Raw genomic sequence first — 19,880 nt, 5'->3', positions numbered from 1 at the left:
AAGAATAGAGTAAAATCTTTTGAAAGAAATTCCATACCTTTATCCGATTGTAGTGCTTTGATTTTGTGACCACTTTGCTTCTCCATAAAAGCTTTATAAGTTTGAAATGCAACGAATGCTTGTGATTTGTTAGTTAGCAAATAAAGACAAGTATATTTTGTATATGCATCAACAAAACATATATAGTATCGAAATCCATTTCTAGAGTTCATGGGGGCTGGTCCCCAAATGTCTACAAAAACAAGTTGTAAGGGCTGTGTATAGGAAGTTTCAGAAGCAGGAAAATGTAAGCGATGCATCTTTGCCATAGAACATATTTTACATACATGTTGAAATTTAGTAGCAGAACCAGAAAAATTATAAGTTTGATTAAGAACAGTAGGAACAGTCTGAATAGCACTATGGCCTAACCTCTTGTGCCATAATTGCACATCTTTATTTTTATTTGCCAGAGAATTAAAGGCCGGATCCAAACATGAGTCTAATACATGTGAATTACTAAAATCAGAAATAGGCACAGTGTTGAGTACAATGGATTTAGTTTGAGGCTGCTGAAGAGTAGCATTATTACAAACAATTTCAGAACTAGTAGTCAAAGATCTTGGGATCCTAAGGTTATCTAAGGTATAAATCCCATTCCTAGCATTGCCTTGTAGGAGTAGGTTCTTGGTATTCTGGTCACAAATTAAGCAAACATCAGGCCAGAATTCAAAATAAACATGGTTATCAAAGGCAAATTTCGAAACACTTAATAGATTCTGCGTAATTTGAGGAACATGAAGAAGATCATTCAGACAATAAGCAATGTTAGTGGAAGGGTCAAAAAGAATAGAGGAACCTGAAGAAGAGATCGGTATACCTGCCCCATTACCTACATAAAGCTGGTTTGAATTAAGATTCATGGAAGAGGCAGTGAGTAAATTGTTGGAGTCTGGGGTAATGTGGTGACTTGCTCCTGAATCCGGAAACCAAGAAGCTTCACTAACGGATGATGGTGTAGAAATATAAGCTCTTGGTTGATGAAAGGTGGAAGACGGAGGTGGTGGCTGGGAATTTCCATATGGTATCTGAAGTTGATTAGAGGAATTAGCCACATTTGGTTGAAAAGACATATCAAATCGATGATAACAGTTCCAAACCACATGGCCAGAACGACCGTATAGTTGACATTGGGGTCTTTGATTTGTGAATCCAAACCTCCCACCTCCTCGAAAGCCTCTTCCACTTCTACCTCTTCTTGCTCCTCCTCCTCTGTTGAAGTTGAAGGGTTGAGTGAAGTTGGCCATCGGCATAGCTATTCCAGGATTCTTGTGTCTGTCAAGCATATTTTCAAATGCCAAAAGGAAAGATTCAGACTCTACAACCTTGAAGGAGCCCAATCTTGACATTACCGAAGCGTTGTAGACAGTGTACTCATCTGGGAGACCATCAAGAATAGCTTGAATATGGTCATCCTCATGAACTTGATAGCCAATTGCAAATAGAGAATCTACTAGTTTTCGAATTTGAGCAAGATAATCAGGTACGGTGCCCGTCTTCTTCACGGACTTGAGCTGCGATTTGAGGCTCTGAATGCGAGCTGAGGATGCGGCGGTGAAGTAATCATCAATCTTTTCCCAAACTAGATGAAATCTGGTGAGATGTATGACCTTACTTTTGAAGTTAGTGGTCATGGATGCCACGATCCAAGTAGTGAGGGTTAGGTCTCGGAGACGCCATTTCTTGAAGTCCGCCGGTTCGGTAGCGGTTTTCTTTGCCTCATCTGTAACAAATTGAGGAGGAATCTTCGCTGGGTTTAAGTGATCTTCCAAATCGAGACTCTGGATGGTGAGTAACGCGAGATACCTCCAGGTTGAATAGTTGTCTTCATTCAATTTGTCAGCTATGACAGTGAGGGGTTTTTTGGTGGTGGAGTCGTTGAGCTCGATTTCCATAGTGAAACGAAAAAAAATTTCAAGAACCTAAGCTCTTGATACCATATTAGAATCTTGAGTAACAAGATTGAAGAACTTGCAAATGAATATTAGAGAATGAGAGAAGAAGATAAACTTGATAGATTGAATATGATAGAATGAATATTAGGAAACTCTGTTTCTCCAAAGAGTAAAGTTATTATATATAGCATATACACAAGTCATCCCTTATTAGGGTAGAAAGACTAATCTACCCTCTAACTAATCATAATAGAATAGAAAATTAATTCACTACTCTAACACATTTGAGGGTTTCGATCTCATTATTAACAATAGCCCTCGCAACAAACTTGGTGGGAGCAATAGGGTAAGTATGGATGAATTAGAGGATAAAAAATCTTCCACAGAGAATAAAATTAGTGCAGGGTAAGAACTTGACACAGAGAATAAATACATAAACATTTAATGATAAATTATATATAAGATAAAATAAACTATGAAATTTCTTTATTTTTTCCTTATACAAAATTTTAAAAAATATAAAATAATAAAAAATTGATAAAAATATAAAAGGAAAAAAAATACGCTATATTTTATATTAATGTTTTTGTGCTATTTTTATCACAAAATACATTAATTACATTTGTTAAGATACAATATTTGTATTTATATTTTATTTATTGAAAAAAATCGAAGTTCATATAAGAACTTGTTATCAGTAGAAGCATTAAAATAATTTTTCTATAACTTGTGTAATTAAATGGACAATATTAAAGATATTCCAAATAGTAAATATAATGTTAGAAATTAAATAATCAAACACTAAAATTTTTATTTGAAAAAACTCTTCAAAAGAGGATTAAAAACCCACAGAACCTAGTCTAATAAAATTTTTCTACTATTAAAATAATGAGTACACAAATAGTATTTTTAGTAGTATTAGGACATCTCAACAATCAACAAAATAAATCATTAAAACTGATGAAATTAACATAAATCCTTCACATAAGTGTGTATCTCAAATCAGACAAAAAAAAAAAGTAATACAAGTAACAAGTTTATCCTAATAATATTCATTTCTACACCAAAAACAACATACTAAAATTTCATAAAAATATAGCAAATTTACCAGCTCAGTAAGAGCATATTAGAACTACTCTTTTCTCCCTCATTCTTTCTGTATCTTTCTTTTCTTCTTTTTATTTTTTGAAATAAAAATGAGAGAGTCTCTCTCTTTACTTCACGTAACTTTAAGTCACTTTTTTTTTATAAAGTCACTTTTTTTTTAATTTTAACTGTGGGTTACATTTGAGTGGGGGACGCATTTAAGTAGGGGACCCACTAACAAATCTTTTTCTCACCGAAGTGAGGATATATAGGTTGTTCCACCAAGACTTTCTTCTCTTTGCAAGAATCAAATTTCACTGCAGGTAAATTCTTAGTTATTATATCTTAACCATTATCATTGGTATGGATCTTCTCAGGTGCATATGCCTTCATCTCAAGCTCTTGACGTATTCAATAATACCTCACCTCTATGTGCTTCGATCTAGAATGAAGCGTCAAATTCTTGTTGAGATGAATAGCACTTTGACTGTCACAAAATAACACAAACTTCTCTTGATTGATGTCTAACTTTTGTAGACATTTCTGTTAGGAAATTATTTAATTTCCTAACTTATTTGTGGGCAATACATATATTAATTATAATCACAAATTATGCTATTTCAAATTAAATGACTTATATAATGATGATCTCATTTATTACTAATGAATAAGTCATTATTACTTTTGATTTGGAATTAAATGAGAATAAAACCGGATATTATCTTTTGTTTCTTAGATAATTATCTTTTTGGATTTTAGATATATTATCTTTTGGGCTTTAGATACTATTTTATTTGGGCTTAAGGGTTTAATGGGTGCCATGCTCAAATATAAATAGATCTTCAGGGTTTCGGTCCCCAATATACCAAAGCCGCCTTTGTTACTCTTTCCCATCAAAAGAGTTGCAGTTCAGCCTCCTAGGAATACAGAAGGCTTTGGTTGAGGAAGATTGAAAGAACCACAAGATCCAAACTCTTCCGATCGTATGATTCATGTTTATGAATTCAGGTACGCTTCCGCATTCGAGTATGATATATATTTTTTTGATGATTCAATATGGATGATTTGGGATATCGAAATTAATTTATTCTAACAAGTGGTATCAGAGCCATCCATAATTAAATCATCGAAAATATTCGATTTGGATCAATATATATACATATGCGTTGTTCATCCGAAATTGTTGCACAAATTGTTCCCATTATGTGTCTGCATCAATACGTATATATACGCATTATATATATATAAAACGTATTCCGGTATACTGTTTTGGTTCGCTATATATATATATGTTACGCATATGTATATTATTGGATGATATATACAACTTTCACGGTATATAACATGTAGTTATTATTATTATTATTTTTTTTTTTTTTTACGTTAATGTTGTCTCGGTTACATATATATATACGGTCAAATAGATATTTTTTTATCATGTGTTTTTCGTATATTTTTGTAACTGTATATAATTGGCATTTAGTTGTGTGCCATTAATTTGGTAAACTTAATTGATTATCCTTTTAGGATATAAAGATTAATATGTATATGTTACTTATGCGAATATTAATCGATCTAAAAGGAGATTTATATTTGGCCAAGTTATGTATATATATTAATAATAATATTTGAATAATAGAAAATATTTTTTTATTGTTACATAAGTAAACTAGTAACAATTTGGATCAGTATACCCATTTATTTTATAAAGATTTGGTTTTGAAATAAATTAATTGAACATTATGCTGACAAAGTAGCCTCTTTTGTGAAAATTGATTTATTTAAAACATTAAGAATATGGTGATATGTAATTCATGCGAATATTGGTCGGCCCAAAGGAAGGCCTATATTTGGCCGAATTACATATACATATTAATGGTAAATAAATATTTGGGTAACTAATTAAGAATAAAGTAATGTTTATTATTTATGCAAACAATAATCGGCCCAAAGGAAGTTTATTGTTTGGCCAAATAATAAGCATTGCATACTTCTGTTTATTTTCTATTAATTATGCGGTCAATAATCGGCCCAAAGGAAGGTTATTGTTTGGCCAATTAATAGAAAATATATGCGGTAATAAATAGGTTGCGAAGTTTAAGTTTCCATGTGCGCATTAAGTCGGTCCAAAGAAAGGCTTAATGTGTGACAGGAATTTTGACAATATTTGATTACTGTAATGAGAGTATCACTTACAGTTAATTTTTCTATCCAAAGATTGAAAATTAATGTTGTGCTAGATATCTCAATATGGATTTTTACCCATTAATAACTAATATTTACTGCATGTTCTTTTTGTTCTAATCCAGAAACTATGGCTTTAGCTACCAATGTTTCTGCGCAAATTAGCAGTATTCCTATGCTGAATGGTTCAAACTTTAAAGTTTGGAAGGATACCGTGGAGATTGTCCTCGGTTGTATGGATCTAGATATAGCTCTTCGAGAGGAGAAACCCACTTCCACTCCGGAAAACCTCAATGAGGTTAAAATAGAGAAGTGGGAGAGATCCAATCAAATGAGCATTATGATCATGAAACGCTCAATTCCTGAGGCGTTTCGGGGCTCAATTACTGAGGATAAAAATGCCAAACAGTTCCTAAAGGATGTTGAGAAATTCTTTACTAAGAAATTCAGTGCTCACATGGCTTTATCTTCTCAGTATAAAAGAAAGCGTGATACTACTGCGGATGCGCCTTCTCAGCAGAAAAAGGCTAAGAAACAGGATCAAGTTTCAACCTGTTTCTTCTGTAAGAAGGTGGACACATGAAGAAAGATTGTACCAAATATGCCACTTGGCGTGTAAAGAAGGGTATAATTCTTACTTTCGTTTGTTCTGAGGCTAGTTTAAGTTATGCACCTGTTGATACTTGGTGGGTAGATTCTGCTGCTACTACTCATGTTAGTGTCACTATGCAGGGTTGCCTGTGGAGCCGACTGCCAAGTGATGCTGAAAGATACATCTACGTGGCAGACGGCAATATAGTTGCAGTCGAAGCTATAGGAACATTTAGATTATGTTCCACGAGTGAATTTTACTTGGATTTATTAGAGACATTTTATGTACCGTCATTTAGACGAAATTTGGTTTCTGTTTCTTGTTTGGACAAATCAGGTTATTTTTGTTCATTCGGAGAGAATAAAGTCAGTCTCTTTTACAATTCGAATAATATTTGCTCTGGTCATTTGGTGGATAATCTATGTAGGCTTAACTTAAATTCCTATAATAATACTGCAAACGGGTACAAAACAAAAAAAAACTGAATGAGAATTCGGCATCATTATGGCACAAACACCTAGGCCACATCTCTAAACAGAGAATTCAGAGGCTCGTGTCGGATGGAATTCTCGGATCCCTAAATTTGGCAGACTTTGAAGTCTGCATTGAGTGCATAAAGGGGAAAAGGACAAATGAAAGGAAATTAGGTGCCGAGAGAGCTAAAGATGTCTTAGAACTAATACATACCGATATATGTGGCCCATTCCCTACTGTCTCTTGGAAAGGACAACGGTACTTTATTACGTTCATAGATGATTACTCTCGTTACGGGTATCTATATTTAAGTCATGAAAAGTCCCAAGCCTTGGATGTTTTCAAGTCTTTCAAAGCTGAAGTTGAACTTCAACTTGGAAAGAAAATTAAAGCTGTCAAATCTGATCGTGGTGGTGAATACTACGGAAGATATGACGGTTCAGGTGAGCAACGTCCTGGGCCTTTTGCTCTTTTCCTAGAGGAGTGTGGTATTGTTCCGCAGTACACTATGCCAGGCAAACCTAGCATGAATGGTGTTGCAGAGCGAAGGAACCGAACTCTTAAGGACATGGTGAGAAGTATGATTAGTCATTCTTCCTTGCCTGAATCACTCTGGGGAGAAGCCTTAAAGACCGCAGTGTACATCCTTAATAGGGTGCCAAGCAAAGCAGTTAACAAAACCCCATATAAAATTTGGACTGGAAAAAGGCCCAGTATAAAGCATCTGCATATTTGGGGATGTCCAGCTGAGGCGCGACCTTATAGGCCGCATGAAAGAAAATTGGACTCAAAGACAATTAGTTGCTACTTTGTTGGTTACGCTGAGCGCTTACGGGGATACAAGTTTTACAATCCTGCATCAAGGTCTATTTTTGAAATGGAAAATGCGAGATTTCTTGAGGATGTTGAGTTTGGGGGGAAGGAAATATTAGGAATGTTGCTTTTGATGAGGATTCTGTAACTGACAATGATTAGGTCTTTGTGCCTATTATTGTTCAAGATACAGTTAAAGTACAAGAGCATAATGAGAATCCTACTGCAGATTCAGTTACAGTACAAGAGAACAATGAGAATATTGTTGTTGCTCAAGATACTGCTACAGTAAAGGAAAATAATGAGAATCCTCCTCAATCCCAATCCATACAGCAAGCTCAACAACCTCAAGAAGTGTCATTAAGGAGATTCAATAGAGAAAGGAGAAAATCCATCTATGGTCTCAAACAAGCTTCCCGTCAATGGTTTCACAAGTTTTATCAAGTCATTACCTCATACGGCTCTGAGGTGAATATCATAGATGAGTGTGTATACCGCAAGTTCAGTGGGAGTAAATATATCTTTTTGGTCTTATATGTTGATGACATTCTACTTGCCAGCAACAATATAGGCTTGTTGCATGAAACTAAGAAATTTCTATCGAACAAATTCGAAATGAAAGATCTTGGTGATGCTTCTTTTGTATTAGGAATTGAGATACTAAGAGATTACTCTCAAGGTATTCTTAGATTGTCACAAAAGAACTATATCGAAAAGATTTTAAGTAGATATGTCATAGAAAGTTATAGACCAATGGACACACCCGTAGTTAAAAGAGACAAGTTTAGTCTCAAGCAATGTCCCAAAATGATCTTAAGAAGACAACAATGCATGATAAACCTTATGCATCAGCACTAGGGAATTTAATGTATGCTCAAGTCTACATACATCTCGATATATCATTTATAGTGGGAGTGTTGGGTAGATACTTGAGCAATCCAGACATGGATCATTGGATAGCTGTTAAACGCGTAATGCGTTGTTTAAAGAGAACAAAGGATTACATGCTTATTTATCGGAGATCAGAAAATTTGGAGATCATTAGGTACTCTGATTCCGATTTCATGGCATATGGTTGTGAAACTTTGTCACTAAGCTTCATATAGTAGATGACATTGAAAGGCCGTTAAAGATATTTTGTGACAATAAGTCAGCAGTACTATACTCCAATAACAATAAGAGCTTGACAAAATCGAAGCATACAGACATTAAGTTCTTAGTTGTTAAGGAGAAAGTTTAAGAAAAACTAGATTTCCATAGGACATATAGGAACAGAGTATATGCTAGCAGACCCATTACCAAGGGATTGACCCCTAAAGTTTTTTTTTATGAGCACACTACTCGGATAGGTGTCAATAGTTGTGATGTCTTGGTTTAGTGGGAGTTTATGCTATATGTCCTATGACAGATATTGAGTTATTTTTCTGCAGAATTAAGTTGATGGTTTATTTCATGTTATGTGAAATGTTCATTTTGCAATATTTATATTGTGTTTGATCTCAATAAAGTTGGACCAGCTGGAAATAGACATGCATGAAATCACTTGGCATGTAATTTCCATATTACTCATCCAAATTTGATCTATGTCGTTAAGTATATTAGGATGGTGATTGGCGTGGTTTAGTCACGGCAATTAATGTGATAAAAGCTGCGGTAGTTCCATATCTAATGTATGAGACGGACCAGATTGTTAAAGTAATGAGAGAAATAGCATTCACATGTGCGCATAAAGTTTATAAGATGTGATTATGTCAAGAAAGAATATATGTATAGCCCAAGTGGGAGATTGTTAGGAAATTATTTAATTTCCTAACTTATTTGTGGGCAATACATATATTAATTATAATCACAAATTATGCTATTTCAAATTAAATGACTTATATAATGATGATCTCATTTATTACTAATGAATAAGTCATTATTACTTTTGATTTGGAATTAAATGAGAATAAAACCGGATATTATCTTTTGTTTCTTAGATAATTATCTTTTTGGATTTTAGATATATTATCTTTTGGGCTTTAGATACTATTTTATTTGGGCTTAAGGGTTTAATGGGTGCCATGCTCAAATATAAATAGACCTTCAGGGTTTCGGTCCCCAATATACCAAAGCCGCCTTTGTTACTCTTTCCCATCAAAAGAGTTGCAGTTCAGCCTCCTAGGAATACAGAAGGCTTTGGTTGAGGAAGATTGAAAGAACCACAAGATCCAAACTCTTCCGATCGTATGATTCATGTTTATGAATTCAGGTACGCTTCCGCATTCGAGTATGATATATATTTTTTTGATGATTCAATATGGATGATTTGGGATATCGAAATTAATTTATTCTAACAATTTCTTCATCCACAAGAGTTCCTTAGAAGCATCAATAATAACAATGTATTCTGCATCTGTAGTAGACAAAGCAACATATTTCTGAAGTCGGAATTGTCACAACACAACTCTCCATGCAAATAAGGTTGGAAGTGAGTCAAGCCAAGTCATGAGCCAGTTCGAACTCGACTCGTTAATAGCTCTATAAGTTAAACTTGTGAGCTGGTGAGTCAAGTTTGAGCCTAAAATTGAGCTCATAAATTAAATGAGTCGAGTTTGAGTTTGGATAAGCTCAACTCATTAGCTCGTGAGTTGGCTCGATTTTATATATATATGCATTTAATCTATATTTTTAATATTATATATACATATGAAATAGTTATATATAATTATATATATTAATGATCTTAACTATTTAAAATTTTATATTTATTTTTTATATATAATTTTGATGTAGGACATAAATAAAAATTTATAATTTATTGATAGATAAACAATATATAAAATTGATCTTTTTAAATATTTTTTAAAATATATAAGTTATAATTTATTGATATAGAATTATAGATTATGTTCCTATTATTTGAGTCGGCTCGTGAGCTCGAGCCAACTCGTGAGCTTTTGGTGACCCAAACTTGAGTTTAAGAAATAGGCTCGATTATTAATGAGTCAAGCCGTGAGCCAATCTCAATTTTTGTAAGCCGAACTTGAGTTTGGTCTAACTCGACTCACTTCCAGTCCTACCTACAAAGTAGACTTTCTTGAATCAAGATTCCCAGCCATATCTGCATCAGTATAACTATCCAATACAGGTTGGCTACTCCCAAAGCATAAATAAACTCTGGAAGTACCATTAAGGTATCTGAGAATCCACTGTTTGCTACCATTAGAAATTAATCTTAATACTCTGAGAGTGTACAAAACAAATTGGCTTCCAGAAAAAGGCCACAGCCCTAATCATCCAAGGGAGCATCGAAGGAGAAAAATGGAAAAGTCTCAGAAGATCTTGAATCCCAAGAGCCCCCCAAGCAACATTCTTCGATGGTACAAGGCGCCCATGCCAGGCTGTGAAATCAGTACCACAAGGGGTGATTTTAGGGTTATTCCTAAAGGGTTTCTGATTGGTGAAGAATAGGATGTCGATGTCCTGATTAATCAGTGAATCTTCTCCTTGAGCACTGGGGAAGAAAGGGAGTTTCTTGTTTGTCCTTTCCAAATTTCCAATGGGGCCAACAAAGCAGTGGGTATCCTCACCCACAGTGAAGGGAATAAGAATCCTGGAGTCATCAACTTGAAGTTGTGGGTCATCGATAACTTCATCATTGACCTGGTTTAGCACGTGTAAGGCTGGAGGAGCCGGTGGTTACACCATAGGACATTTGCCCTTGTCCAGAGTAGCAACGTGAGATGAAGAAGCAGTCATTGGTGAGCAAAGAAAAATGAGGGTCGAAGAATAGAAGTTGTATGAGAAGGGAAAATGTAAGAGAAGTTGAGAGAATAAGGATCCGAGAAAGTCGAAAAAAGATAGAAGTGCTGATTTTAAAGGAAGTTTTGTTTTAGCCGTTATTATAGAGGGAATTCAAAGAGAAAGGAGGTGACTTCGCAAAGAAGGCGACGTAGTGGAGAGAGAAAGTGTGAATCGTGGAAGATGTGTCCAATGGGTCAGAATTAATGGAAAAGGTAAATGGTAATTATGATCAGTTAAAGTGACTGATGACTGGATTAGGATTAAGTGCTTCATCTTCCAAGAAATGACTTCGAAGGCAAACACATTAATCCTAGGGGGCAATTTGTTAGTCGAAATATTATTTTCGAAAGATTAAACTGATTTGAAGTACTGGTGAAGGGTCAGGAACGAAGTAGAGGCTGAAAAGACGCACGTGCAAGCATTAATCGGAAGTTATCGGACACGGACTCGACTTAGACACCTTGACAAATCGAATAATTACTCGAATGAAGAATCGAATAATTTTTTCGAATGGAGAATCGAACAGTTACACGAACAGGGAAGTTGAAGACTTTCTTTGAGTTAGGAAATTATTGGTAACGCTCATGGGCAAAAGAGCGGGAACAGTTACCTAAGAATTCGCATACAGGGCAGCGTTGTGTAATTAATGGTTGGTTATGGAAGTGGGTTATAAATATTAGAAAGTTTTAGAAAATAGGGGTTGGAATCTTTTCAGAGAAAATACACACACTCACTCACATCCCCAACAACTTTCTGAGTCAGTCAAGAGTCTTTTTCTTTGAAGGGTTCCTTCCATGTCTTTACTTTTCATTTAAATTCCCTACAACTTTCTTTTCATGCAATTTATCTTCCTTGCAATGTTCTTTCCTTTCCTTTAAATTCAGCAACTTTTACCCTTTCCAGTCTTTACCTTTTAATTTACCATTTATTTTTCCAAACACTTTTCCTTTCTGTAATTTGATTTCCCTTTTATTCAAGCCATTTAAGTTTTATTGTTCATTTTGAATTTCTGCAAAGCTTGGTTCTTTCTTCTTCGTTATTATCAAAGGCATAGATTTTGATGCAAATAAAACTAGTAACCACAAAAGAGGAGTAGGTTTCGCTCCCAGACCATTAGAATCAAACCACCATCGATTTGTTAAAAATCGAAAAAAACACATTGCTTGTCAGTTGGTTCACAGCCTCCTGAAATATACTCAAGTGCTCAGGCATTGATTTACCATTAATATATTTCATTCTGACTAGCTTCCGAGTCAAAAATGCTTTGTTTTGCACATTCTTCCTCTCATATAGCTCTTTTAATTTCTTCCACATCTTCTCAGCATTAGTTTCGCTGTTAACATGTAGATACACACTAAAATCAAGTCATTGCCTAATCAAAACAACTGCCTTCCAATTCAACTTCTTTCATTCAGCATTGGATTTGGTACCTTTGGATTTATCTCCCTTCATAGAATCATATAAGTCCTTATTATACAACATATCTTCCATGAGGGTCTTTCAGATTGAGTAATATTTGGAATTTAATTTAATCATATTTGGCCCCTGAATAATTTCCTTCATTTAATCAGTATAGAAATAAACAATCAAAACTCTGATACCACTTTATTGGAAAAAATCGAAGTTCAGACAAGAACCTGTTTAACAGAAGAAGTACCACAATAATTTTTCTACAATTTGTACAATTAAATAGGCAATATCAAAGATACTCCAAGCAGCAAATACAATGGCAGAAATTAAATAATCAAACACCATAATTTTTATCGTAGAAAAACTTTCAAAAGAAAGACAAAAAATTCACGGGATCTAGTCCAATAAAATTTTTTTACTATCAAAATAATGGGTACACAAATAGCCATTCTAGTAGTAATAGACTATCTCAACAATCAATAAGATACATCATTAAAATTGATGGAATCAACATAAACCTTTCACATAAATAGGTATCTCAAATCAGACAAAAGAAAAGACAATACAAGTAGCAAGTTTATCCTAATATTCATCTCTACACCAGAAACAACATACTAAAATTTCTTAAAACTATTCTTTTTTTTCTTTTTTTTCTTTTTTCTCTTCTCTTTGTCAATTCCGTCTCACTCACTCTCTCGGTATCTTTCTTTGCTTCTTTTTTTTTTTAAATAAAATTAGAGAATCTCTCTCTTTACTTCATGTGGCTTTAATACTTGTTTGGATGTCATTATCTTGATAAAAAAATATTTTTTTAATGAAAAAAGATCTTTCTTATTTTTTATTGTGTTTAGCAAATTTCTAGTAGTAAAAATAAAAAAACTGAAAAAATAAGAAAAATATCTTTTTTGAGAAGTTGCAATTTATATCTTTTTTTAAAAAGATTTTTTTCTTGAAAAAAGATGTTTTTCATGTAATAAATAAACAAAAAAGTACTTTTATATTGTTATACCAAACATAATTGATAGATAAAAAAATCTTTTTGCATGAAATATCCAAACATAAAATTATTTTTATTTTTTCATAAAATCTTTTAAAAAAATAACTCAAAAAAAGATTTTTTTTTAAAAGTTTACACAAACAAGTTCTTAATTTTTTTTTTAATTTAAATTATGGACCCTATTTAAATTGGAGACTCACTAATATTATTTATCAAACATAATTTTTCTCTTTGTATTTTTTTCTTAATGTCTGATACTTATAGATAAACACAATCTAATAATAGGTGACGAGGAGTTCAATTATAAAACTACAATCTATGTATATAATATATATGTCCAAGTCCAACTAGTTTAGCTTCACTTTTGTTCGATTTGATTTTGTCAAACCAAAAGGTAATCACTATTTTTATTTTGGCAGGTGGATCCGACAATCCTAATTTAGCAGATCCTGCTGTGTATGGTGCTTTAAGACACGGACCAGAGGATTTTTTACTTTAGTAGGCTCTAACTTGTTCTGTTTACTGTTAACTCCTGATTATATTATATTGTTTTCCTTTTCAGTTACATATCAACTTTGCCAGTGTTTTGTTTTCTAGCTAGATCTTCTCAACATTATCTCATTAACAAAATGGAATGCAATTAGAACAATGGAAGAAACAATATCAATTCAAAACCTCAAAATAATAGTCACATACAAAGAACATAACATTGTTGGCAGCATTTGCAGTAATCCGCACCTTCTTAGTGAATTGTGAATGTCTACATTATTATTTAAGAACATAAAACTTGGAGAATAGAACATACAGTTTGAATAACAGTGAGAATTAGCAGAAAAATTCCAGCAATGGAAGCTGCTGTCTTCCATGGAGTGGTAAAATAATCACGCCTCAGAGTTGCCATTTTACTGTGCCATGGATGATTATAGTAAGCATTCAAATCATGGCAAAGTTTGAGATAATCAACATTAGCACTCGTCACTGTAATATTCTTCCTAACATCGCTGAATAACTTAGCCACTGAGCTTTCATAATTACCACCAACCATGTCATCAATTATTCCAGCTTTAATAAGAACACCAACATCCTTGTTTGTGTTGATGAGTTGACCAAAGAATCTAACATAGTCAATGATGTAGTGTTCTTGAGGATAATGACACTGTTCTAAAGCCACAATGTTCCTCAACAAAATTTCTGTCCCATCATCCACTACAATATGTGGAATTTTAAGAGTACCATATTCAAATTCCAAGTCTAGCATGCATCCACGACTTGATGATGATTCATTTACTACGAACTTCACTCCCGCTTCAACTAACTCGTATGCAGTGTAACCGAGAACTAACGGTTTATGTTCTCTTTTAGAAGGTCGTTGCTTCATCAAGTACAAGTATCTAATCTGATCCGTGAAGTGCAATATGCTGCTATCATGTGGTGGTTCCGGCGATTTGTTGAAATTGAGAGTAAATGAAAAGAAACGAAAAGCAAGCTTCATAAACGAAGGGAATTCATGATGACCGTTATTCAATAAAAAAGATGAAAAAGCTAAATTGTGAAGCTTCTCGAAAACAAAGAAAGGAAGTTGATTCTCAAGTAATATCAAATCCGATGCTATTCGACTCAACAGCCATGGTTGTAAGAAGATAACATCATCCTTTGCCCATTCATCTGTTAAGAGAAGCTCAATTATGAAAGCAGAGTCTACCAATATTACCCTCACGAATTCGTCAGCTGTGAGATCGATCTTCTCGGAATAACATGAACGGATTTGTGGCTCCAACTCTCGCACGCAACTCACCAATTCAGATAAACTTGCATTGGAACTTTGAATGAAATGTTTGTAGTAAAGGAGCTTGTGGTCCTCCATCTTTTGCAGCCTTGAATCTCCATGATGAAGAGGGCCAATTGAAACCACCATTGGAATGTATGCTTCTACATTTGATTGGCGGATTTCATCGGGCACCTTGTAGATGCTACAGCTTTTGGTTTCAATCAGAGGCTCTTTGTCCAGCAATGCTTGAAGCTCTATTGTAACTTGATCCTGATTTCCCATATCTATATATAAATTAAAAAAACTGATGTTACCAAACAATGTAATGTGCATGTGCATGCATGCTTAATAAAATTGATAAATTATTATTTCTACCCCTGAATATTCAGAACGTTGATATAAATTTATCCACAAATATTATAATTTTGAACTTTCGTAAATAAAAATAATAGTTTATTTAATAAATTTTTTTTAAATAACAAATAACAGATATATTAATTTGAAAACAAAGGGCTGTACCAAGTTAAAATAACACTCAATTTTGAGATGTACGTAAAATTTGTTTTTTTATTTATTCTAATTGACTTGCCTACTGCAATCATCATCACACTATGTTATAAATAAAAATTAAATAAGAATGAAGTTGAATGACTAATAAAATTTATTATTTTTATCCAATATTTTTAGCTATTAATTTAATTATTTTAGTTTAGCAGTTTAACAATATAATTTTAGCCTATATTTTTAAGCATTGTTAATTAACTGCTGACAAAAGAACTAATAAATTTTTGTTCAATAGTTGATAGGAAGCAAGAGAAGATAAAATATTTATCTTTTATACTATAAAAAAAATTTAAATAAATGTGTAAACAAAAATTGATTAAAAACTTTTTTTTTTATGTAAAAGCACATATGCCTGCTACTACTATTTTTATGTCCATATATTATATGGTATAGCTCAATGACATACATACATGGCAAATGAACGAAAGGAAGCAAAAATTGAAGAAGTAGAATAATGCTAGAGAGCCGAAAGATTTAAAAAATTATTGAAACTAGTGATGACTATATTATTGAAGGAAGCTGACGACTATATATATAATTTGTAAAAGAAAAAAAAAGAATGCGAATGAAGCAAAGAATTGAATCTGTTCCTTAATGATTTAATATAGTTTGGTTAGGTACCAATTCTTAACTACGTTTTTCTCTTTACTTTATTCTTATACTGGTTTCTGTTAGATTCTATTTAGATTCTTTCTCTAAATCAAAATATGAAGATAATTAGGCGGAAAGAAAAAATTTTGATGACCTCTCTAATTTAAGGAATTTTTTAGTCTTTTTAGTTTTTAAAACTAATGTTTAAAGGAATATTCTTAGTTTTAAACGAATAAACAACGAAGGTATTGATGTATTTGTATGCAGCTTAAAGTTGAAGCACAAGAAGAGGGGTCCATGATAAGGTTGCTGACTCAAAGGAATTGCAAAAGGGTCGGTTTTCATATTGGAAGCGTTTAAGGAGCTTGGCCTTCAAGTGCTCCAGGTTTCTTGTGTCAATACCTTCTCCTTAGAAGTAATGGGAATCAAATCAAGGTATATAAACTGCATACTCTTATGATAATTTAGATGACAAGGGTTGTTGAGTAATTTAATCGAAGAGAAAATAAGAAAAACAATGATTTGAATGAACAATGTAAACAATGATTTAAAATTGGAATGTCAATTATAATTAAAATTTAATTTTTAAATTAGTTATCTAATTATAAAATTTTAAAATTTAAAAATTAGGATTTACAGTTTAAGTAATTTTTATTATAGACAGTTATTTATAATATCTTTGTTTTCTTGCGGTCTCTGGTATCCTCTCTCGCCGTCGCAGTCTCATCTGTGCCGTTGCAATCACCGCCTCCTGGCAGAAAGTTTTAACGCTCGCATTATCTCCCACTGACGTCGCCACGGTCCCCCGCATACACCACCACCACTTTAAATTGTGCCCCTTGTTTCTCCGTATCCCAATGATCTCCTTTCCCCTTCTTCCCGGCGTGTCCCCTCCGGCGCCCTGGCAGCCCCCCCAGCCAGCAACAATTCCAACCACCACCGCAGCAGATTCTATTGACGCACCGGCCTATTCTAATGCAATGCGCCAAGACAAAGCCATAGCCAACCAACCAAGTTGGCAAGTATGCTCGCTGCTTGATCCCAAGCCTCTTCGAGCATGGCCTTCTTCAATCCATTCTCAGGTTCTTTGCAAATTTCAAAGCGTTGCTCTACATCTTTCTCTACTGACTTCTTGTATTTTGTTCGTTTTTTTGTTGGTTATTGTGTTCATTCATCTCCTTCTTCTTCTTCTATTTCATTGGCCAGTTTAGAATGGTCATTTTAGCAGGTATGCGGATGGTTATTTTAATTCTTATGTGGATGATTATTTTGATTAGATTGGTTTAGTTTTATATAATTAAAATATGTTGAATGTTCAATTCATTAGGTATGCAGATGATTATTTTTGTCTTTAAGTAGATGGTTATTTTTACTAGGGATGAGTGACACCGGTGGCGGTGTGTGGCAAGCCCAGCAACGACGGTGAAATGGGATGATTATTGATGAAGGTGGGGGTGGCAGCTCGTTGGGAAAGAAGAGGGTATTGGAGTGAAATGTTTTGGTAAATTAGAGTTTGAAATGGTTATATTTTTGGAATAAATAAGTTGATTTTTTTATTTAGGTAATTTGTGTAGTACTGTTTATCTTTATAGTAATATAAATGGGGAGCTCTTATTTTAACGTGGCGTTTATATGTTGAGTTTAGAAATTTATTTGCTTAGGTGTCGTCACTAGAAATTTTTAGAATTATATTTATAAATTATAAATTATTATTTGTTTAAGTTGTTACTTTTTAATTTTAAATTATTTGCTTAGGTTGTTTTACTTAAGTTGTTATTTTTTAAATTTTAAGTTGTTTTGCTTAGGTAGTTATTTTTTAAATTTTAAATTATTTGTATAGGTTGTTATTTTTTAAATTTTAAGTTATTTAGAGATTACTCTTAGCTTTTAAATCATAAATTATTATTTACTTAAGTTATTAATTTTTTATTTTAAATTATTTGTTCATAAATTAAAATTTTCAAAAAAATTAATTTAAATTTATTAAACTAAATAAAGATATTATTTAATTATTTAAATTTTACTAAGAGAAATTTTATTTATAAATTAAGTAATAATTTTTATCGCATAAGATCTCTACTATGTTTAATACGCGTCAATTATAGTTAAAAAGGCATTTTTTTTAATTTTGTTGATTCTTTTTATTTGAGCGCTATGTTAAAAATTTTGGATATATGTGTTTCTTAGAATTTATATTTTAAATATATTTATATATTTATTTTATCTGTAAATTTAATTTAAATTTAAATTAAAGTTAAATTTAGAGAATTCTAGCTGTGGTCAACTATAAAAGTATAAGTTATGAGACATGTATAGTACAATAATTTAAAACACATAAATTCTTTTCTTTACATATATCCAAAATATAAGATTTTTCTACTTTTTTCAATGGCTGGTATTCACAAAATTACAAAAATAATCCTACAGTTAACAATTTGTGTGTACGTATACAAGTGATAAGGTTATAGACACTACCAAACTACGAAAATTCTCCATTATCATACTCAATTGAGATGGTTTGGCTCGATGAAGACGTGATTGTTCTACCAATTTCTTAAATAATATTAAATTTATATTATTCATATTTTAAGTTTGTTTGTTTGTCCCATTTAATTGTTTTTTGATTTTTGTTTATCAATTCTAGAGAGAAAAAATACACACTTCAGTTAAGAAGGCTCTTGTGTCTCGATTAATGAATTTGCTAAGAGATGCAATATCTTATCAAATAAGATATTTTGGTGTGGGCTAAATGTGGGTAACTTCAAGACTACACATTATGAGTATGTGGTTAATTTAAACCAACATATCGATGTGCACATGATTCCAGAATCATCAAGTATCCCATTATATGGATTTAATTTTGTGAGTTTTGACACTCTTAATACTCCTAGGTTCAATTACACCTATTGGTTGGTAAGTTTATTGTTTTAGAAAAAGTATAATTCATTGATAAATTTATTTATTTTATTGATAATTTTAATTGTATTTTTTCTTAACAAACTTATTGACAACAAATTTTTTTTATTTTAATCTATTGTAGATGTTATTGGATATCTTCCTGGAATTGGGAGTGAAAGGACTCTTGAAAAAGATGACCAGTCTACCAAATACAATGTTATTGAATTAGAGATCGATCATGGGTAATCATATATTTGTTTTTATAAATCTAAAAATTTTGATATTAACTTCATTGTAAATTTATGTATTTGAATTTATTTCAGAAGTTTATTCTTATATTTTTAAATTGTTATTTCAACTTATTTTATTATGAATATTTTTGTAATATTAAACCTTCTTTTCACTTGAAAGATTTTAATTTGTTGAAAAAATTTTGTTATCGATGAACATATCTTTTTTCTATCTTTTTATGTAAAATGTTATAATTGGCATGTTAATATTAAAATATAAATAATAATCATAATTTACAAATTTTTATAACTTTTAGAAATTCTTGATATTTTTTAAATAAAGATTGATATTAATTTATTAAAAGTTTTTTACTAGAATTTGACATTAGAACTCATTTATCTAATAAAATAAAAATATTTTGTGATTAAAATATATTTATAACTAAACTTTTCGACCAAAAATATTTAAAAAACTAATTTGGAGTATGTAACACCCTACTACTTAGAGCTTTACGCTTAAGTCGTAGAACAGAAGTAGTGTGGTGTTACGGAC

At 32.3% G+C, this 19,880-nt stretch overlaps 1 protein-coding gene across 2 annotated transcripts; it reads right to left on the bottom strand.

Annotated features, from left to right (window-relative positions):
* Nucleotides 1-13,917: 13,917 nt before the first annotated feature.
* LOC112762558 (UPF0481 protein At3g47200) lies at nt 13,918-16,111 on the bottom strand. 2 transcript variants are annotated; one of them, XR_011875778.1, is made up of 3 exons: nt 16,019-16,111; nt 14,988-15,328; nt 13,918-14,694 (listed from the first exon to the last, which is right to left on the bottom strand). XR_011875778.1 is itself a non-coding variant. In XM_029294254.2 (2 exons), the coding sequence occupies exon 2, from the start codon at nt 15,324-15,326 to the stop codon at nt 14,049-14,051; it is 1,278 nt and encodes a 425-aa protein (XP_029150087.1). In that variant the 5' UTR covers nt 15,327-15,328; nt 16,019-16,111; the 3' UTR covers nt 13,918-14,048. The 2 variants fall into 2 exon arrangements, 1 of the variants encoding a protein (XP_029150087.1); XM_029294254.2 differs by having other exon boundaries at nt 13,918-15,328.
* Between the last annotated feature and the right edge of the window lie 3,769 nt (nt 16,112-19,880).

The sequence above is a fragment of the Arachis hypogaea genome, chromosome 17, assembly GCF_003086295.3.
Source record: "Arachis hypogaea cultivar Tifrunner chromosome 17, arahy.Tifrunner.gnm2.J5K5, whole genome shotgun sequence".
NCBI classification, from domain to species: domain Eukaryota; kingdom Viridiplantae; phylum Streptophyta; class Magnoliopsida; order Fabales; family Fabaceae; genus Arachis; species Arachis hypogaea.
The sequence above is the reverse complement of the archived record's forward strand: the minus strand, read 5'-3'. Positions and strand labels throughout refer to the sequence as shown.